Below are 23089 nucleotides of genomic sequence, written 5' to 3' on the forward strand. Positions count from 1 at the left end.
CATAAAATGTAAGTCTGGAGCCACTTAAGAGTTTTGGGAGTTGAAGGGACTTTAATTATTTGCCCCGGCTCCTTATTCATATGGTTGGTTGTTTTTTTTGTTTTTTTTATCTGTCAGACCAATCACAGATAGATGTGACAGTTTTCTTGTAAATAGCATTAGATTGTCTGAGGCATTACACTATGACATCTGACTGAGTCTGATCGTAGTTTAGCATAAAATTATGTACAGTTAATATGGAGATCAGATTCATATATCTTGAATGTAATCGTATCATGCGCATGTATAAAATGTAGACTGTGTTGACAGTGGGATTTCAGGAGTTTAAAAAATTATTATTGCTCTCATATTCACTATTTTTCAGCCCTATTTTTTTTATTGTTGTCTGAACTTTTTTTTGTTTGTTTGGTTTTTTTTGCAGGCGATTAAACAGCACCCAAGGGGAGATTCGAGTAGGTCCCAGTCACCAGGTTTGTTTATTCCTGCCCTCTTACACTAATAAAGATGTCCCCTTAAACCTGTTCTGACCCACTAAATCATGCACATCCATATACACTAGTGCAGGCTTGTATGTATGTTTCTTGGTTTATTGTAACTTGACTGACAAGCGCAGCTGTTCATAAAGGGTGCGTGTGGATGCGTGTGCACTGAAATGAATTTCACACACTTTCTGCCTGGGTTAGGGTGGGCTTGACAGATGCACAGATTTTGCTTCAGCGGTCCGAAATCAAAAGCTGAAAGAGAGCGAGGTTGCAAGGGAAAATGGCCGACGAAGAAAAATACGGAACATCACCAGCAATTACTGTCATCACTTTTATAGAGCATTTTGTCTCTGACATACTACATCAGAGGGTTCTCATGTGGAACGATTACAGCAGTATGTCCCTTCTTAAAAGCCTTCGAATGGACTACACGATGGGAAAGGGGCCGAGAGAAATGCACCGGTGCGTGGATTCCGAGCAGTCCGTTTAACCGACGCAATTTAAGATCTCCTTCAATAAGGAAATGAGATCACGCAAACAGTAATTGCGCCAATGGGAAATAAATGACACATTGAAAAAAAAAATCATTCAAGTGTTAAGCCTCTTCTGTTAAAATTGCACTTCTCTATTCCAAATGGGCTTAATTAAGACTTGAGACAGGGAATTTAAGGTCATTAAGAGCACTGCTCACTTGTTAATGTTGTAATAAAACGTTGTTTGATTACCATGGTGTCATCGTTCTTGATTTATTCGTATAACTGCTGGTAAATGAATAGATGGTTTTGGGGGGTTTTTTGGTTAAGTTCCATTGCGGGGTCACAGTGGAAGCATGAATAAATGAAATCAAATGCATCCTGAATTCGGTGATTTCTACAGGATGAAGATATTAGACGTATCTTCTGGTGGTGAAATGTTTTCCCTGTGCAAAATAGTACGTCTTGATGTCTTATGTGGACACATACAGTGACAAATTAAAGGAAAATCCAGCATAAAGCTCGCATTCTTTGGTCCACTTGTCACCTTAGCGCAAGAGGTCATTGGAAATGAATACGAAGTTCTTCTGACCGTTATACTAAGATGATGGGTGGGGTTTCCTACAGGATGACTCCGCCCCCACACACGGGGCACAAGGCCTCACGGAAGGGTTTGATAAGTATAAAATGATGTAAATCATTTGCGCTTGCCTTTGCTGCAGCAAACAGATCTCAACCCAGCTGAACAATAATGGGAGATTTTGTAGTGATGACACAGCATCCTCCACCGTTATCTGTAAAAACACCAGTTTAAGGACCATGTTTAGGAAGAATGGTGAAGAGTATCGTTCATGAGACTTGAGAATCTGTGCACCGGGGCAATGAAGCTGTTCTGGCAGCTGCTAAGACCTTACTAAAACACTTTGGCGGCCTAAATCATTCAGTCGCAGGTTTTAAAATCATTCAGCACTAATCATTTACTCATCTACTAGCCACATAGGGACCACACTTGGAAATCGATATTTACTGCTAGCTGCTTGTGCTTTTTGTGGTTTGTTTGTAATACTGTCTCGATGATTTAATAGGCCAAGCTCCCAGAGCTGCAGCCTTTCCCCTCTCCCGGAGGCCAAGTGACTGAAAATGAGGAGCTGGTCTGGATGCCGGGGGTCAACGACTGTGACCTGCTCATGTACCTGCGGGCAGCCAGGTGAGTTCACGTGGTCCTGCCATACTCATAAATTAAAAACAATCTAACTGCTTTAAAGGCTAAAGTGGTGCTCAGGCATGCATTTATTTAAGCTATATAGCTTGTGTCTAGCTGTTAATACATTTTTGTGTGTGCAGGAGCATGGCAGCATTTGCAGGGATGTGTGACGGAGGCTCAACGGAGGACGGCTGCCTGGCTGCCTCACGCGATGACACTACACTCAATGCATTAAACACAGTAAGGCGATCCTTTCACACGCACCAAAATAAATGATGTTTGTTAGCAAATGTACTGGCTTGTTGTGTTTTTATAAAAATTCATAAACTGTTCCAGTGCTTGTTAAAAGTCATCAGTAACCATGGCAACCCACATAAATATCTGAATGATGAGTTCTGCTTTATTAACTCCACATATTAGCAGTTCTCCTGCAAAGCGCAGACGGATTTATTGCTAATTGCTTTTAGCATGTTGGACGCAATAAAAAGAAGAACCAGGCAAGGGAATTCGTTTCTCTCTCTCTCTTTTTTCCCCCCTTAATATAAAAGCCCAAACATAACCGAGTGTTGGAATTGGTCTGCTCATAAATTTAATCCGCTGTCAGCAAGATTCTGCTTTTTTATGAGGTATAAAAAGCATAACTGGTAATCTGTCAGTGGAATGGCCAGGGACGGTATTGTGGCACGGTCTGTTTATGGGTTATGTGGATGATGAATGCATTTCGCTTTGCGCCGCGCAACAAGTCTCTAATAACGATGCGCGAACAAAGCACAGCATTGTATTCTGACCCAAACGACTCGGTTTCACTATAATGTCAGGAAAAAGGAATCACAGCATCGTTGACGTTATCAGTGGTCAGATGGATATTTCCTCGTGCTCGTTAAATATTTTACTGATTAGAAATGTAGCTTTCCTTTCCCCTATGAGATAATTGATTGCTCTGTATCTTAGATTTCCTTTTATAGTGTTAAATACGTTATATACAGCACGGTTTGCTGATTTTTCTACTCGGAAACTAAACCCGGTGATGAACTTGTTAGTTGAATTTAAATGTGTGGGGAAACCAATATACTTAGACCCCACCCATGCAGGACTGGATTTGGGCTCCTCTGGCCTGTGTCTTCTTCAGACTTTGTGCAGTTGATGTTTTTCACCACAAGGGTGCGCATATGAAAACCTACACTGTTACAATCGTAGACGGGATAAAATAAGCTATCGATGGACGTTACAAGCGATTGTGCTTGATTTTCGATGAAATGTATATTTAAGAACTATAAGTAGCTCTTACAGCAAATACTGTACCTGAAGCGTAGGAAAATAAAAAGAACTTTTTAGATAATTAGGAAATGAGATGAATAGTGTCTTAATTGATGTTGACCAGAGAACATCCCCTGTTCAGTGTGTTGTATGTTTGGAAACCACAGGCCACCAGAAGCAGAAACGTAGGTGTCATAATAGTGGGAAGATTAGAGTGGCAGAAAGTTTAGCACACACTACTCCTATGTAACTCAACTCTTCAGTTCTTTTTTTCCCCCCTCAACATTCATTTATTTGTAAAGCTGCTTTATATAATATATTTAAAGCATATGAACACACTTATGTCTGCGAGCGGAATCTCGTTTTTTTGATACATTAATTACTTACAGGCTGCAATTCCTGCCTCATCGTCAGTTTAATATTCTAAATTAGTCCCAACCTATTGTTTTATTACCATTTCAGTGTTTCTCACAATTTGATTTGAGGGGGAAGATCATCCAGGAAAACACAAAGGCAGTAATCAGGCTAATCCGATTAGCTCGGGTTAGGAAAGCCGTAATGTGACCATCAGAGGAGTGGTGTCGTAGGGATAAGACCACAGGCATCAGGGAAGAGTCATTTTCTCTGCCATTAAGCTTTTGAGAGGGAAGTGTTTAAGAAAATGGTGTTCGCAGGACTGTGTGTCCAAACTGGAGTGATTACTGCACAGTATTTTGCTTACGGAGTCTAATCGTTAATGGTAATGGCTCACATCCCGCTCGTTATTTCATCTAGTGTACAATTATACTTTGTGGCCTGGGATAATCAAAGTCTGGCTTTTCATACTTCGTAATAATCCAGTCACTGACTCTGAGAACGGTTTGCTTTTGGAATTCTACTCCACTTTTTTCCCTCTAATCCTTATCCTGACTTTCCACAGCTGGGCTCTGACGATTTTTTTTTTAAAAAGGGGGGGGGGGGCAATTTGTCCTGGACAATTAGGTGTCCACTAGCAGAGACGCAGTGAAATAAGATGTCCCTGGCAGGCCTCGTGTAATAGCAGATGAAGACAAATTGTAGAAAATCCCTCTGCTGTTTCCCACATTTGCTCGCTTTTTCCAGAAACGCCCACAAGCTATCGAGCACATGTAGCACGGCTCCGCTTTAGGAAAGACCCACATGCTCAGGATGAAATGTGCTCACCTTTCTTCAAATGAACACACACTTGTTACGCTACAGTGGACTGTAATAGCACTGAACAACTGATCGCTAACGTTACCCTCACACGCTCCACGACTCATGATGCATGATGATAATTCCTCTTCCCAAACACACAAGAGGGCGTAAACCAACAAACTCAAAATGCCGTAAACATGGCATTTCCATTTGGACCGAGGAGGGGAGAGCGGAGTATTAATGCTGTCTGCGGTTCACTGTTTCCTGACCTTTCCCCCCTCTTCATTTGCAATTCCAATGTGTTTTTGGAAAGAACTCTTTCAGCCTGATACCTGCCTACCTTTGACAGGCTATTTTGTTTCAGCCTTGGATGTAATGATTTTTGATATTGGCTCCAAATTTGTGCATTGGCCATGGCAATAAGAGGATGAAAATTGTGCCAGGATTTTTTCCCCCCTCCTCAAAGCCACGAGAATTACTGCCAGAATTGAATAATGCAAGATAATATGGCTGTAGAAGCTGTACAAGCAAGGGAATTAACACTTGAGCTATTTGCTTTTGCCTTTACATTATTTTACATTATACCACAAATCTGTTGGGAGTCTCAGAACTGATTGGTCAGAAGGTGGTGATTTAATTTTCTGTAACAGCAGCTCTGAGAGCCCTGCCGGTTATAATTCAAGTCAGAGGCTTATATTAATATACTCATTCTAATATGTTATCATTTCTATAGTAACAACTCCTTCACAGGGACTTTGTATGGTGGATGCTCCACATGAGCTTATAATGAAAAATGTTATTTAACAAAGAAAACTTCTATACGGAGTCCCCAGTGTCAGAGCTTTGTAATAATCTTATTAGTTTCAAGAGAGACATTAATAAGAGAGGCTCAGCATTTTATAGCCACTATACCATAAGCTATATCAGGAACTAACTTTTCTCATAGAGCATTAATCATGGCTATAAATAGGAATTCTTTGTGAAATGTTGTATATGAGAATAATAAACTTCTGGATGTCAATCTGTGTCACATCATTGATTATTTTCCTATAAGAGCATGCCCTTTTGTGTTTTATTTTTTACCTATTATTACATGGTTTTCCTTACCATAGAAAGGCTTAGGTGCAGCACCTAAGTGTTTTTGCATAGCACCATAAGCCAAGTGAACCTAAAGAAAAGTTTTCGGTTAATGGTTGAAAACAACATGAAATAACTTTTTAAAATTTCCTTCAAATAATTTCAAACCCCTGACCACCACACCCCCGGAACCCAGACAACACCTATGCCCTCTGAAAACCTAGGACTGGAGGTCCGCGGGTCCTTAAAAAGCCTTAAGATATCTTAAATTCACGTTTCAAAGGTCTTAAAAATGCAACTGAACCGACGTCGTAAAGAAGATTTAGATGTTATGTGTAGTTGCTGAGTGAGATGGTAACGGCGTGTGACTGTATTGCACTCAGAGTGTGTGTGCGGCTCATCGGTGTTTTAAAGCGGCTCGGTTCACAGTGACTGCCGCTCCACACCAACTTCATCTCTGCCTGTGCTGTGAGTTTCAGTTGCTTACAACACAACACGCACCACATTCGCTTTGTTTTAACGTTAGCGTAATCGCAAACATTTCTGTGGGCAGAGGTTTACAGCATTTCACCCGATCGGTAATGAGAAGTAAATTTAATAAAAGTGTTGCCATCTAAAAGGAGGTCTTCCTGCAGGTTTCCACGAAAATAAAAGCCACACGGTCTAACGCATAAAAGTCAATTAAGTCAGAAATGTATTATTTGTACCCCAAATAATTTATTATTATTATTAATAAGTATTATTCAGTGCAATAGTAATTTTACAAAATAGCACAGTTTATATATATAATATATATTCTCTTCTTTACAAAAATGTATGTACATTTATAACACTACTTGTTGCATTACCCTGCCATTAAATTACAAATAATGACTAGTAAACACTGCTGTGAGGGGGTTTCTAATAATATGGGAAGGAAATACTGTTTTTTTTTTTTCTTTCATTGTTGGAGCAAATGGTAATACAATAAGGATATTTGCTACGGTCGCTCATCTGCCTCTATAGAAGTTTAATTCAGTTCAGTTTTATTTGTATAGCGCTATTAACAATGGGCATTGTCTCAAAGCAGCTTTACAGAAACATAAACACAGGATACAGATTTTAAGGCTGTGAATTTTACCCTGCTATAATTTACCCAGAAATGGATGTATTTACATGAACACAATTCATCATAGCTGATGTATCGTGTGGCATGATGCAGGTCTTACATTTTTTAAAAATATCTTGAATATGGTATTAAAAAGTATAAAAAATTGAAGTGCTGGTACCTGCAGATACCCTGTAGGGAAAACCGTGTATTATACAGATATTTGTGTATTGTAATGTGTATTAAGACTCCCAGATATAGAATTAGCCTAAATGTGGGTGTGTATATGTATTTCCTTTTTTTTTTTTTTTTTTTTTTTTTTTTTATTATTATAAATATAGTGAAGTTTGATAAAGGGTTACCTACAGGAAGTTTAGTTCCAGTTATTGGAGTAGGATGTGTCCTGCTCAGTGCTTCATGGCTTTTGCATCTCCACCCCAGCTGTCCAAACTCCATCACTCTGACACACTTATGGAAAGTCAATCATAGACATTCCATGACCTCTTTCCTTCAGAACTAAGCAAGAGATATTAAAGCAGCATATTTAATAAAAAAAGCAGGTGTTTCTGAGTAAAAGTCCTAATCGCGTCCTCTTTCTTGCAGCTTCACGAGAGCAGCTACGATGCCGGGAAAGCACTGCAGCGCCTGGTGAAAAAGCCCGTCCCCAAGCTAATTGAGAAGTGCTGGTCCGAGGACGAAGTGGTAAGAGATTAGGTCATTTTCTAAAGTCCCTTAGAACATGGCAGCTGCAGCCTGTTTACAGAGGACAGAGAACAGTAAAATACTTGAGTAGAAATTGTCCTCAGTGCTATGGAGCCTGAGAGCTGGGAAGTTTTTTGCTCTAAGGCATTTCTTGAGGCTGGTAATAACTTTTAAATTTTTTTTGAAGTCACTCCAGCCTTGTGTGTTTTAAAGGCTCTGTTACATGTGGTTCTGCGTCCACACCCAATGTTACTGAGTCACTTCATTCATAAAGAAGGCCTGAAATACCCTCGCTCCTCTCCCCCCCGCTTGTGAAAGTATAGGAGGATCTTGTTTTCAAAAAAAAAAAAAAAAAAAAGTGGCTTTCTAGTCAAGGGGAAAGTACCTAAACTTTTCTTTGTCACTGAGGGTGGGTTTAGACTCGAGCTGCCTAAGATGTGGGTTTTATTCACAGTCAAGTTATAATGAATGTGAGTTAATAAGTTTGCTGATTAAACACGATGGAGACGTTTCCAAGCAGTGAAACCGATTAGCTTTTCTTTATTTCTTTTTTTCTTTTTTCCACTTCACAGGTGCTTTATAAAACTATCATGCATGCAGGTATGTTATTAGGAGCTTGCGATTAAATCCAATGGATAACTTCTTATCTTAATACTTGTAACAGTTCTTCCATCCTCTCTTTTGGCAGAGTGGGAAAAAAAAAGTTGGTCATTTCCTAGTGCCAGCAAGTTCATTCAGAAGAATCACTGTCTTTGCGCTGTTCCGTGTTGCTTGGGACCCGAGCGTTTCAGAGTGCACCATAAACAGGGTTTGTGAGTAGTGAAGTGTGTAACAGTCTGTCTCAGATGAATAATACAGGGAGTAAATGAATAGTGTATGAGAAGTGGCCTCGATTACTTCACGGTCGGTCTTTTATGCGTGTGTGTATGCGTGTGTGTTTGCGTGTGCATTCTGGCCTCGATTACTTCACCGTCGGTCTTTTATGCGTGTGCGTTTGCGTGCGCATTCTGCCGAAGGGAGTTAAAGACAGGAGGCCGGAGCCACATCTCATACACACACCACCTCCCCACTGCCGCAAAGCCAAGGACACCACTCCCACTGATCTGATTTCAAGTTGTGCCTTTGCAGCTCCGAGAGCCTGGAGGGACAGGTGTAAATGTAGCCCTGACCTTGGCACTCATACCAGCCCTGCCTGCTGCTACTCATTTATTTATTATCAACCCCCTCTTTCTCTTCACTCTCCAGCTCTGTTTCATGAGTGCGCGCTCTCTCTCTCTCTCTCTCTCTCTCTCTCTCACACACACACACACACTCTGCCCTCGGGACTCAGGCCTCATTATTCCACCACTCCTTTTTGAAATGTGAATAAAAGTGACAGTGACTGGCTCTGAAATGACAGAATTGCCCCCTCTTCAGGGTCACCTTTCACCACTCTCTCTCTCTCTCCACCCCCTTGAGCTAGCGAGCAGCTTCCGTTTCTCTAAACTCTGCCTCTCTTTTCCAGGCTACCCATCAAGCAGGTTTAGTTTGCATTCTCCAATATCTTTCTGTAACCAAGTTAAGTATGGCTCCCTATACCCAATTGCACCCTGTAAACCTACAATTTTAGTCATCATTATTACATGGCCTGTTTCCTCTAATGTGTGTTTTTTGTTCAGTCCAAGTCGTCCTCGTTTACCCAACAAACGCAGTGGAATTTTTCCAGAGGAAGTGCACAAGCTGGCATGGCGGTTGTCCTGTCGTTGCACTCGGCCTGAAATCTGAGCCTCTACCCACTCCATAGTCCTGCTGTGTGTTATCACACTGCTTGTCAGGCGGTGATGAATGGCGGTGTGAGGTCTTAGATAGCTCAAGTGCCCTGTGAGGCGGCAGGCAGCGCCGTCATCGTGGCCCCCCTGTGGTGAGAACATGGATCTGCACATCCTGCTCACCAAAAACCCCTCGAAAAATCCCCCAAACTCCACCCCAGTCTCTGGTGATGGAGTAGAGAAAGAGGGTGGACAGCTTGAGAGAGAGAGAGCGCGTGGGTGCGTGTTTTTAAATTGCAGGCACAATCACAATCTCAGAACACTTTCCTATGGCCTGTGAAAGTGCCCACCCACCCTGAAGTTAATTTAGCCTTTTTCCAAGAGGTGTTTTCTCTCCCTCACACTCCCTCAAGGCAGGTTTTGTTTGTGCTGTGATAGCCAGATTTGGAGAGTTTTTAATAGCACTTTGAGTTCGGCAGGGCAGGAAGGGCATCCTACCATGTTTCCTGTCACCTTTGCTTTTACACAGAAGCTGCTTTTGCTGAGTTGTTGCATATTTATACACTGTGCACAAACGCGTGCTCTGTGACTGAGCCACATGATCTGTTTCTGCTCTGAAGTGGTATCGTACCCAACCTGATTAATGTGATTGTTTCAGCAGGTTTAGTAGGTTGCGCTGTCTTTCTGTTGTGGTTGCTTTATTATATAAGGTTCAAATAGGCAGGATGTGGGCAGTCTTTCGTTTGCTTTTGTGGTCGTTTTGTGTGCACGGATGTCATCTTTGTCACGTTTTCTCTCGTGACACTTCATGTTTTTGTCTAAATTTATCCTGCAGTCTTTCCACCTCGGAGTAGTAGGTCAGCCTTTGCGAAAGGTCAAGTGTTGATTTCACAAGCCTGCTGTGTATTTAGACATAGCTCACTTAAAGAGGCATTTCTTTGAAAATGCTCCGACCACCACCGCTGCCGTACATTTGAAGCGCGCTCATCTTTATCTTTGACATCATCTTTTTTTTGTAAACACTTGTATCATTCTGTAAACACTCGTACGAACCTGTTTTTCCGCTTCCAACTATTATTGTTTAAGCCGGAAGTGTGCTCGAGTCACAACGGCCTTTTTACTTTCTCCGTGATCTTTCTTTTACAATGGTGTACTGTTGAACAGCGAGAGAAAGGGAGGGTGTGTGAAGCAAAACCGGTGGGGGCGGGCTGGGGGTAAAGGGGGGGTAAACCAGCTCTCTGGAACAATTTCTGAAAAAAAAAAAAAAAAGAAGCCTGTTGTTTCAGCAGAATGCGCGCCTGGCGATTTGGTAACCCTCCTCCTTCCCTCGCTCCCTTTACTCCCCCTCCCTCCGGCTCTCCCCCATCAGCCCCGCCTCCTTTCTGCCTGGTCGCCTAGCAACCCAGGGCTGGAGCACTAGTGGCAGGGCCAGAGCGATTCAGCGAGCAGATTGGAGGATGATTTATTAGCTGGGCTCAGAGAGCAGCGAGCCCAGGCAGCTGAAATGGAGCCTTAAAACGGAGCCGACGTGCGGAGCACAGAGCTCGAAACGGAGAGAGCGAGAAAATGATAAAGTGGCGCGCTCAGCTCCCGCAGACACCCGAGCGGTGTAAATGCTACAGTAGGCATAACGTGATTACGGCGACACAATCAGGCCAGCAACAATGCACGCATGCAGGCCTGGCAGGTGTAATTGGTTTTGGCCCACCGGTCAGGAACTGAGACCCTGGCAGATTCTCTGTTAACGTGTTTAACAAAATACCAAGGGACAGACCCGCGACCTGTATGCCGCTGTTTTAGGGCCTCGTTAACACACGAGGATGTCAGGTTCCTACATGTATTAGAGCTGTTTATCCTGCTTCTCTTGGTCCAAGTCTGTTTGCCAGTTGTTGTGCCAGATGTTAACCAGGCTTTTGGTAGAAGAGGCACAACGGAGCAGTACACCTGGGACACCACACACTGAATATCACTTCCTCATTTGTGCCTCATTTTTTTTAATGCTGTCACGGTAAGGCAAACCTTAAAAAGGCTGCTTTGTTGTTTGTAAATATTTTTTTAAACATATATTATTTTTTTCATTACAAGATGAAACCTCCGGTCTCGAACACTGCTCCACCTACTGGTTAATGAACTACACCTCGCACCACAACAGATCGATTAAATATTTACCTTCTGACACTGACTGTTTTTCCCCCCCATGCGAGTCTGAGCCTGTTAATCTGTTTCCACTTTTAGAAATGCCAAGGCGAGGGGGAAAAAAAAAAAAACAGATTTGATGGCGCTTGTATTTTTCATTCGCTGAATTAGCTTTTTTGTTATCTCATAAGAGATGCAATTTGGTGCGAGGTTTAAGAGAACTTTGAAGGGGAAATATTGTAAAGAGTGTCCTTGGGAAAAGAAATGCCCCCACCCTGCCACAGATTGTTCTTTTAAAAGCCATGTGTAAACACTTCCCTTGTTACATAATCACCACATACTGTATGTGCTAACAGGCAATGGTAGCTCCATGTCTGGTTTTCTTGGTGGCTTGTCTCCATTTATTCATTTCCTGAACCTTTCTGCGCACGCACGCTCACACACACACACAGACCACTGCAGTCTTCTTCCTTTCTTGCGTTTTTGCTCAGGTGCTGTCTTTCTTGATGTGCTTCGAGTACATTTAATAAACCGTCCAGGCTCTCTCTCTCTCTCTCTCTCTCTCTCTCTCTCTCTCTCTTCCTGAAAGGCAGTACTGAGGGGGTTGGGGTACTAATGAGAAAGGCAGATGTGAAACTGCAGGGCTAATACACATGCCCAAACACACACATAAAGGCAGCTCGAGCAGTGGGATTGCGCTCAGAGGCCCGTTTGAGTGACAGAGAGCCACCATGCCGCGCAGAACTCCACTCCATGTTTTACACGCTGCCGCCAAACAGAGGCTCCCTAGCAGAAAGATCACATGTAAAGCCTTCCCCTTTGTAGTGGAGGAGCAGAGAGTGACAAGCTATTTCTTGCTCATAAAAAAGCGTCGCACCTTTGGGGACTTTGTGGATTTGCGCCTCAGATTTTCTTCTACCTGCGATTGGACTTAGTGAATTGGAGCGTGCTCCGAGCGGACTTGAGCAGCTTTTATCCGTTGCCGTTAGTTGGTGGAAAGCATTGGCCGAGATTACTGTGGAGCGGGGCTCGTCTCTGGAACAAGAAAGTAAATCTGCTGCTTGTCTGGTTCGTTGGTTATGAATGTTTTCTGCCTTCGCTTGTTTATGGCTCTCAGTCTGTGGCATTTAAAGGAACAGGAATGCGTTTAGACCAAAGAGAATCTTCTTTTGTATTTAACTAGCTGTTGTAATTGCACCGAGTGATGTTTATTAGCCAGCACTTTAACTGTTTTTTTTTTTCCTCCATGTAAAGATTAGACGTTTTCAAACCTGCTAAAAAAAATAAATAACAAGTCGTTTTCTGTGATTTTATGTAGGTGCGCATATTTTTTTTTAACTTCTCACCGCAACTGAGCTCCTCTTTGATGTGTAACTGTGAGTATTGCTCGATCAGGAAAGGCATGTCGAGATTCTCCGTAACTTACTGAAGTTCACTTTTGAACTTCAGACGCCTCCGGTGTGCAGTTAGCGGTTTGTTTCACTCTGTTTCCGATGAAATTGCCTTCACGTTTGCTCATTATTGTGGATACATTTGAGTCCTCGTTCCCGTTTTTGCTGTCATTTTCCTTTTTTTTTTCCTCTACCCCCCCCACCCCACCGCTTACCTTTAGCTCTTAAGCCACAGAGAACCAGCTATCAAAATATTTTCTTCTGTTTACAGTATAAGGTATTTGTGTACACTTGGAAAATGGTTGTCTGATTTCCCGTCTCCTTTTTGTGTGTTTTTTTTTTTCTTTCTTTTTGGACAAACAGAAACGGTTCATAAAAGGACTGAGACAGTACGGCAAAAACTTCTTCAGGATTCGGAAAGAGCTGCTACCAAACAAGGAAACGGTACGTCATTATCTTTTACTTGAAAAGCATTTTTTTCCATTCTTAGTCCTTTAAATGAAGTTGCTTTTGCTTTCATCGTCCCCCCCCCTCTCCTTTCTTATATTTACAAGAGACACGCTGAAGTCAGATCATGCTGAACCCGGTCTAGTGAAAGAAATGAGATACACGTAGCTCACAGATGGACATGGTGTATGAATATTAGATTTAACAGTAAGCATATTAGGTTGTTGGATGGATTCCCGAGAAACAGTGAACACTGTGTTTGCAATGAAAACAGAACGATGACTGTTTATGCAGTGCTGCTGAGGAAGTCACTTTTTATATCTGTGCCTCACAACTGATAGCTTCACAGTTCTGCTCAGTTTATGACCATCTCCTTCCTCCGCTTCACGAGTCACAGTTTGCTTTAAAAAAAAACGCACGATGTTAACCTTAACTGTTAGATTTGTTTGAATTAATGCAGGCGTTGTGAGTTTGAGAGCTGTATTCACCCAAACGCTTTGCTTAGTAAAATATTAAACTAGTGCTATTTTACATTTTCCGAGTGCTAGTGTTTAGTCAGCGTTGCAGCATTTGCATACCTAAAACAAGTCTAACTTGGTTCTAGAGTAAACACTGTTTAATCACTTTTCTCGCTTAAAAAGTTTCAGCTTGTTGCACAGTTCACCGTTGATATCAAACGTGTGATTGGAGGCTGCATTAATCTGACTGACAGATTAATTTCACCGGGATTACAGAAGATTTAGGCACACAGACGTTGAACCTGAGGAATGTGTTGTGGTTGATGGTAGGCTTGATCTTCATTAAGGCATATACATCATGTACATCATAGCTTGCGTTTGTTGGCATGTCATTTGAACTAATTCGCCAATTGACAGACGTAATCCTGCACTCAAGTTGCGAGTTAGCGAGTCTTTTTATCAGCTTACACGATACGTCACTTTATGTATAAGCTCAAATCTTGTACAGTCACTTAACAATGTATCAGACAGCGTTTCTAGAAAGATCTCCTTTTTATTAGCTCTCATGCCTGTAGCGCAGTTTGAGAGAAATCCATGTTGGCTCTGACATAAACCACGTTTGTCATTTAAAGGTCAGCTGTTTGCCTTCTCCGTCTCGCCGTCTTTCTGCTACCCGTCTACCACGAGCATCTAAAAATGCATGTTAGCGTATAGATTTAACAAGGGCGATTAGGCATTAAAGAAAATCCTGGGTACAAAAGGAACCAGTGCTGAGATGTCAAGCTCGGAGCAAATAAATATTAACCAAGGGAGTGTTGACACAAGCGAATATATGTTTGACTTCGAGTAACAGTTCAGCTTCATGTTCATATTCAACACTTGTTATTGCTGTGTTTACTCGGTGTGGCGCAGAGAGAGAGGCATTGTTCTGTAATTAATGTCTGCTAATCATAGAGTTAGGATTTTATCAGAAGGTCATTACGCAATTACAGGATTCTAAATAGGCGACCCAAACCTGACACATTAGACAATTTGTTAACAGTGGTGGCTGTTGCTTATGTTATTGCTCAACTTGATTAACCCATGAGTAAGATGGCTGTAGTAATAATAATAATAATAATAAGTTGAGCGGATTTAATAGAGCGACGGAGACTGAAGTTGTGAGGTTAGTTCAATATAGACATTGAGGGGAAAAGCCAATACTGTCTTGCAGCTTAAACCCCTCTTTGCTTAAGCATCAATTTGCTTTTGTGTTGAAAGTCATTCCTCTGTGCCAGTGCCAATCAATGCCCTGAGGAAAGCTTGATTTATTTTCCCAGCAGTCCTTTTTTCCCCTCTCCCTGTCTCGCGTCTCGTTTTTTGTTCATAGATGACTCTTTAAGCACAAGGTTCCAAATGTTTAGTGGGAGTCACATCATTTGTTGCTCTTCAAACCCTACAACCCAAACATGTATGCTATTTTCTTCCCTTTTTTGTTCAAACCCTAGCTTGTCGCATAATAATATTTTGCTAAACGCTGTCCTTCCCAGCGCAGTTGTTCTACAATTCACGACTTGTACACAGCTTGTTAAAGTGCCGGGCCTACAGCCAGAACTACAGAGGGCGGTACAGTGCAGCGCATCTGTCTCTTCCTCTCCCCTCAGCTCTTATTAGGTGGGTTTCTCATAAAGAGCTGGTGCCAAGAGTAAGCGCCCACTGCTGTGCAAACACACCAGGCCTGACTAGCTCTCAGGAATGCTTTTTATGAAGGCAATAAAAGGGGAAGATGGGGAAGTGGGTGTGTCGCCTGACCATCGCTGTTCTTTTGACCGCCACTGTTTCCACCGCTCTAAAGACGACGTCATGGAATCATTTGTATACAAGCGCTAGAACTGTTCCTAAACATCCCCAACGTGCTTAGTCTACAGATAGCAGATAATTCCCTTTGCGTTTTGTTTTTCCAACACAACCCCTCCCATGAGGTCTTGTGGGAGAATCGAGTCTCGCTGCCACCGTTACTCAACTCTGCTTTTATCGATTCAGGTCTGAGTGATATCGGCACGTGTCTTTTCATCTTGCAGTGTGTCGTTTTATCACATTTACTAGATAATGTTAATTCTGACAAAGTTGCTTATTATTATTATTATTATTATTATTTATCTAGATACTTGAAGTTAATGAAGGATCCCCAGACTATATATCTTCTTGTTTCAGCCATTAAGAAAAGAGGACATAGTACGTAATTGTTTTTTGATATAAAAGCAGTTTTGCCATTATAATATTTTCTCCAGTCACCACCCAACCCTTTTTGAGGTATAACTCAGCCACTGATTGTATTTAGATACCTGCTGTTCGTGAATGAAAAATCAACCTAATTGGTCCGGTCAAATCCGAGGTAGTTAAAGGTACACGTGAAGGAGGAGAGAAAGGCAGCGGGAGGACGGAGCCAGACAAACATGTGCCTCCGTCCAGTGCTGTGAGGCTGCAGAGCATCCGGTAGCACAATCGGCACACAGCCTCAGGATCTGCAATTTTCAGGATGATCAAAATGATTTTTATTGGTTTAGCCCTGTAGCAGATGTTTGCCCTGGTGCGATCTGTATACGCGTCAAATTAAATTCATGGCAGTGTCGTCACCCGGCTGCCTCGGCCCCGGAGATCTTCATGTAATTACACACTAAAGGATTGAGAACTAATTTAAAAGGTTCAAACCTGCTACAACGGTTAGGAGCAGCTGTCTGTGACTAAAGAGCTTGCTTGTTTTTGGTAAATGAGCTTGGTGTTTATGGAAAATGTCATTATACTGCAGATCTTTGAATTCTATCCAGTAGCCAGTAGGTTTTTTTTTTTTTTTTTTAAGTTCTTCTCTCCAGCTCACATTTGTAGAACAAATACGTGATCTGCCGTTCTGACGGTCCTTTTAATACAACTGGCTCAGACTCGTTTAGTGCAATTTTGTGAACAAAGCCATGGCCATTCATGTTGATTTTTGGGATTAGAGTGAACAGCCCCTGTCAAAGTTGTGCCATAGCTGTATATTTTCTTCTGTTGGCAAAACCGCTTACAGCAGGGAAACACAAGTGCTTGCGCTTGTACATCTTTGACCTGTGAAAGCAGAGCTTATACATTCTATTCCAATAGAAACCAGCTAACAATCTTTTACTCTGTGCTGCTCCAGCCAAGGCCACTCGGTTTTCCCTCACCTTTGCTTGCTTTAACCTCGAAAGTGGGTGTCCACATGTAAGCAGAACCAGCTTTCAGTGTGGTTCTGTGTTTTGCTATGTTGGCCTTTAGGCAAGGATAGTTTAATGCCTGACTTGCCTGATGATGTCTCTACAGGACAATTTCCTTAGCTTCCTTAGCCTTTCCTTAAAAGCTCAAGGCTTTTAGTTGAGTTGAAATACAGAATAAATCTGTGTGACTGGGTGCATAAAATATCCAGTTAATGTCAATGGCAGATATTTTAGATTCCTTCAAACGAGTATTTAATTTGAAAAGTCAATTTTGAGCATTCATTAGAGACGATTAATGTTTTTGCTCGTAATAAAGAGCAAATGGAGTTAATCAAACATTCAGAGCCAGGCTGTGTAGTTTAATGCAGAAACTCCGAGTCAAAATTCTGTCTCACTTTTTCTGCCATCAAGGCTAGAATTACATTCCAGCGACTCACCCCCCCTTCTACACGGGCACTCTTTGCCCTGCATAGGGACAGGAAAGCACAGTCCAAACTCAGCTAATGGATGTTTACAGCTGCAGATTGACGGCTTGCACCCAATCACCACATTTTCTTTTTTAGCCTCGACGCATTTGGCTCGAGCGAGCGAGCGCGCTCTGGAGACATTTTCTCTGCGCAAGGTTGATTGTCCATTGTTATCTTCCATTTTCTCCCTCTTCTCACTCCCTTCGGCGCTCTTTCCCCCTCACTGCCCTCCCCTCGCATTCTCCCCTGCTCTCCTTGCCTTGCTTTTGCCAGCTCCAGCCTTAACCGTTTGGCGCCTTGTCAAAGCAGGGGCCTTTTGTGGCTTCATCACAAATCTGCCAGGAAAAACAGAAACCATCTGTTCAAGCCTGGGCTTGAGCACCGATGAGTGTATAAATACAGGAGTTTAGCCTTCACGCTCATACTGAGCGCGCACACACTCGCACAAACACACGCACGACTAGAAGGGTCCGGCAAATGGCCCAATTTCCCCTAACGCTCTGCCAGAGCTGTTTCTAAATCACAGTGAACAAGGCATGATCTCTTGGAAATTGCCGTTCTCACACAGAACCTGCTCACAAACGCCCACATCAACACTTACTTGGGGCAGAAATGAGATGGAAAAAAAATCCCTTAGTGCAGTGATAGGAGGTTAAGCCTTGTCAGATAATCCACCCCGCAGAAATATTCTGCAGATGGAAGCGTTCTGAAATAGCCTATAATTTAGTGCTTAAGTTATCAGGATTTATTTTGTTCACCCGCATGTACGTTTTGTTTTAACTGCTAACGAGTGCTTGAGGAAATACCAACCCGATTAGTTATTACTAGACTTACAATGCAACTATAGTTTTTTTTTTAAATATACAAAAATATCATTTGTTTTATTATAATTGACCACCCTATCCAGATAAATTAGTATGTAATATAATACTGATTATATGATTGTGTTATTCGTTTTGAAAGATAATAGAAATGACAGAAGTATGCATTCTAGTAAATAATCGTGTAAATAGGACGAAGAACATGGTTAAAATGCATAAATAGTATTTAAAAATATAAAGTCAGTTTACTAAATCTAAAGTTAGGATTCTGTTCATCAGAATAAAGCGAGCAGAAAAAATATCACATCCTCAAGTGCAGCTCAAAATGTCTCCACATACCAAAGGACAGTTTGACATTTTGATGTTCATGAAAGTGACTTCAGAAATGTGGGTGTGGGTCCTGTGCAAGACATTTTCCCCCCTCAAGGGTTATCTTTTATTTTTGCATCACTACACCATATCTCCCTTCACAAAAGACTAAGAACTGCTCCTGTCGCTCCTCCGACGATTCGGCGCTATACAGGGAGGTTGTTTTGTTTTTTTTGCTTTTCTGAATGTGCTGGAAAAAGATGAGCACGAGTAAAGAGGAAGGAAGATGAGGACTGGCGCTAGGAAGTGTGGCTTAGCAAAGCCTCTCAGCACTTCCCTTCAAATCATATTTCCTCTCCCATGACTTGAAAGGGGGTTTTCTATAGGTCTGCATCACCCAAGGAAATTTGTCATCACCACATATGATCCACTCAGAACATTTTCATCAAGTCAGTTCAGGCTCATCTCCACTCCTCCAATATATCGCCCAAGCAGATTATATTAAGTACGGCATTTTCACTACGCTTATGAATGTCTGCTCTCTAGCCGTTGTCACTTGTTTTTATAGCCTACGAGCTAAATTAGTTTTGAATGACCAAGGCGATTTCTTTCCTAGCAACAGCACTGCCCTAGTTATTAAACTGAACTATGGAGAATTTTGTCCATGGCATTTATTTATTTATTTGTTTGTTTATTTATTTATTTTAAATTCTCTCTCCATAAATGGGCTGACTTATTCTCGTCTCCTTTCATAAGTCAAATGGCTCAAATCCGGCTCCCGAAAGAAGAGAGGGGAGGGTTTGAATGTAGAGAATGTGTTACATAGTGAAGAAAGCCTTCCCTCTGTCCTCCTGTGCAGTTTTGATCTGCACATTTCAATTAGTTTTCACATCAGGAAGTCTGCCATGCCTTGGCCCGCACCTGCGCCCTGTTCATCCCCGCCAAAGCCTCACGGTTTCCAACACACGCTCATGCCCCACACGCTTACACAGCCCATTATTCCTCCCAACATCATATCACGGCGAAAATACCCAAAGGAGTTCCGCTAATCGCAGATTGTAAAGGGTTATCGCGGGACGTTAGCATGAACCCGTTTTCCTAGGCAGTGGAAACAGTGCTGGCACACTAGTCCCTTTCTCCTCGTGTTTGTTTTTAAAGTGTGGTGAGAGGCGAAGGTGGGTGGAAATCTCAAAGTCAAAGAAGAGGATTTGTCACACTTGTGTTTCTCATTTGGCTAACGTCTCAACCACCCACAAGTAATTGATGTAATTGTGATAATTGATATTTCGCCTACTCATGTCCGCCAGCGTGCTCCGAAGGGGGAGGGCGAGAGGGAGTTACGCTGCCTGTTCCAGTGCTGGTGCATTAAGCCAGAAGCATGTGGGAAACATTTGCAGAAAACAGACGCTCTGAGGAAGTCTTTACTTCTCTAGTGTTCACCAGCAAAAAGCTATCGGAGAGGGGTTTTTTCCCCCATATATTTATATTACAACTCAGATTTCAGTTTATTAAAGACTTGACACCTTTTTAACCTTCTTGTTAAATACAATTCAAGCTTGTAGTATATTGTTCTACCATTTCAAAGATTAAAGATTTTTAAAGAATTTTAATAATGCACAAAGCACCATATCATCTGTCTATCCATTAAATGCCTTTTTTTTTTTTTTCCTTCTCCTTTTTCACCATTCATAGCTCATTTTAAAAGGTCGTCACAACCCATAGTCACTGAGCTCTAGTATTTACTCATGTCTGACATGGCAGCCTGTGTACTGTTTATACTTTTGCTGATAACAGTCAAGCTACTCCTGACTTATATTTATTTCAAATTCTCAATAGTTTGAGGTTTTGATTTCTCATATCTGTACATTTTCTTCTTTCTTTTAAATAGATAAGTTTCAGTGCTTTGCTCCATACAAATGTAACACGTAGTGCATGTAGATGAGTTCAACTGAGCATCAAATTAAATGAGCCTCTAGGATAATTAAAACTTGCCTGTTTTTTTTCCCCATTGCTATCCAAGAAAAGCATAAGTGTTAGCCACCAAGCTGTTGGAGTGTTGTCGAGAGGAGCATTTTAATGACCAATTTATGTCAAAAAGAACAGCTGAATTAACAACAAAAAAAGCAATGAGTACACATTAATGACATCTCAATTCAGTTCGTGCGGAGTTTAACAGACACGTCATAGTGCCCAGTGCCTGACCTCCTCCATCAATCCCCCAAACCTTAATACGTTAAAGCATGTTTAAAGCCAAGCAACTGATATGTGACTAATTTCCTATTGCAAAATGAATATGTAGTAGGAAAGCATGGAAGGTAGAAATGTTATAAACCACCACAGGCGGAATACTACATAATTGCTCCCTCCGCCTGGCCATGCTTTCAGGGTGTGTGTATTATTTTGAAAGCTGCCGGAAAGCACCGGTTAATTTGTGCAGGCTGTCTCAGCAAAGCTTCTTCTGATCCATGATTGCATGTGTTAATGTTTCAGTAGGGTATTGATTTGCTGGCTGGCTTTTGTGTGCTGGATTTATACGCTCTACTCCCTGGCAAGCGCACCCTGAATGTTTGATTAAAGTTCAATTGACTCTTCCAGCGAAGGGACTCGGAGCCGTTTCACTCCCTATTTGTAGCGCCAAAGCTCTCCCCGACATGTTCTTTTGTTCCCATTCAAGCGCCTGCCACCCAGGCAGCCACCAATGTACTGATCCTAATATCCTAGCATTCAGTGAGCTTCGCTGCCTAATCCTGGAACAGAGACAGCCGAAGCACAACACGCCAGTCTGCTGCAAAACCCGGCGTGGAGTTTCCCGGCATCCATGTTCACTTGTTCGCTAGCTGACCTCAGCACTAAACCTTTTTCGTCAGCCACCCTCTGAAAATAAGCCTCTGTTTGTGTGCCGTTATCAGTTTGACATTTGAGGGCTTTTAGTACAAACAAAGGGGGAGCAACAAAAAAAAAAAAAAAAAAAACAACGCTGCTAACAGCTTTGTTTCTTTTGGACTAGTGGATCAGCATAAATTTGTTACCTCTTGATTTGTAACAGCAGTTCAGCAGCGGGTCATTTTTGATGAGATTAAAAGGTAAACATTAACCAGACAAGACTTTCTTTTTTTTGTTCTTTTTTTTTGCAGTATGCACAGTGAAGGAACATCTTTTGACTTGTAACTTCATTCTTCTCTGTTTACAGGGAGAGTTGATAACTTTTTACTATTACTGGAAGAAAACCCCAGAGGCTGCTAGCTCCCGAGCCCACCGCAGACACCGAAGGCAGCCTGTCTTCCGTCGGATCAAGACCCGCACAGCAACCACGCCTGTCAACACTCCCTCCCGACCACCTTCCAGCGAGTTCTGTAAGTGCTCTTCATTCCCTAGAGACAGAGAGCAGACATAGCTAAACAGGGCGTTTCAATACAAAAAGAAATACATTAAGGACGTCGCCTTTTTCTTATCGCGTAGTAAATTCATTCCTGATCTTTTCACCCAGATAACCCAAACAAGTTGCGTTATGCAAAACGGGGCTCCACAATTGATTGTCATGGTTTTGGTTTGTTGTCATGCTATTAACTCTGGCTCTGTCTCCTACAGTGGACCTGAGCTCAGCCAGCGAAGATGACTTTGACAGTGAAGACAGTGAACAGGAGCTGAAAGGCTACGCCTGCCGCCACTGCTTTACCACCAGTAAGAAAATTCTCTGTTAACTATGCTAAATGATCATTCACACAGTTAGACTGCTGCATCCTGATTGTGCCTGAGGCAGGCTTGTGTATTTGCGAGTAGATATTTAGTAGCCAACATGATTCACATCGATAACCTGATATTCACCTGACTTCAATGTGAAATATGAGCTTTTCACAGCCAGCAGTTAGTCAATCCCCAGGTGCACTGATCACAGTATTAGATTTTAGTAGTAACACAGAGAGACAGGTGGCGTTCCTACAACAGTGCTAGCATCACAGGCGTGTCAGGCCCTTAATAATCCCCACAGCAGGTCTGTAATTACTCTCTGTTTGAGGGAGCCGTGCTGCCCAGACACTCTCTCCACTGGCAGATGGACCTTGGAGGATGTTGCTGCTAATTTCATCCTACCTGACAGTTACTCGTTTGTTCTTTGCCTCATTAAACCCTCTGACTTGTTGGGTGCAGTTGGCGCTCACAGTACTCCCATATGGTATGAGCTACAAGCATCGCCACGTAATGCAGCATGGCAAGCCTGAGTGTGAGCAATCAGATGTCTGTATGATGTATGCGTGTGAGTCAGGGATCAGGCTAGTCCATGTGTACTTCTCCCTAGTCGCTGAAAAGCAGAGCTCATCTAAAGTCGGAAATGTGTTTGCAGCCTCCAAGGACTGGCACCACGGGGGCCGTGAGAATATCCTACTGTGCACCGACTGCCGCATTCATTTCAAGAAGTACGGTGAGCTGCCCCCAATCGAGAAGCCTGTGGACCCGCCACCGTTTATGTTCAAACCCGTCAAAGAGGAGGAGGATGGGCTCGGCGGGAAGCATAGCATGAGGACTCGACGGAACCGCGGGCCGGTGAGTCCCAGTCACGAGGAGATGAAAAAAAAAAAACAGCCTTAAATATGTGGCTTAAGCTTTGCTTTTGTACTTAATACTTATATTTTAGCATGCTATTACTTTGAAGTCAGTTCTAAGCGTT

The 23089-nt window shown here is 42.3% G+C and overlaps 1 protein-coding gene across 6 annotated transcripts in view; it reads left to right on the plus strand.

The window, feature by feature from the left end:
- Positions 1 to 23089, plus strand: part of rerea (arginine-glutamic acid dipeptide (RE) repeats a) — a 193659-nt gene that overhangs the window by 163078 nt on the left and 7492 nt on the right. For all 6 annotated transcript variants that reach the window (XM_017487119.3, XM_053686537.1, XM_017487118.3 and 3 more), the window contains 8 exons: positions 422 to 470; positions 2041 to 2162; positions 2300 to 2399; positions 7339 to 7437; positions 13076 to 13156; positions 21617 to 21779; positions 22015 to 22107; positions 22766 to 22965. In XM_017487119.3, the coding sequence (XP_017342608.2) occupies positions 422 to 470; positions 2041 to 2162; positions 2300 to 2399; positions 7339 to 7437; positions 13076 to 13156; positions 21617 to 21779; positions 22015 to 22107; positions 22766 to 22965 (907 nt within the window). The remainder of the gene's footprint in view (positions 1 to 421; positions 471 to 2040; positions 2163 to 2299; positions 2400 to 7338; positions 7438 to 13075; positions 13157 to 21616; positions 21780 to 22014; positions 22108 to 22765; positions 22966 to 23089) is intronic.

Source organism: Ictalurus punctatus, chromosome 15 (genome assembly GCF_001660625.3).
Source record: "Ictalurus punctatus breed USDA103 chromosome 15, Coco_2.0, whole genome shotgun sequence".
In the NCBI taxonomy this organism is placed as follows: domain Eukaryota; kingdom Metazoa; phylum Chordata; class Actinopteri; order Siluriformes; family Ictaluridae; genus Ictalurus; species Ictalurus punctatus.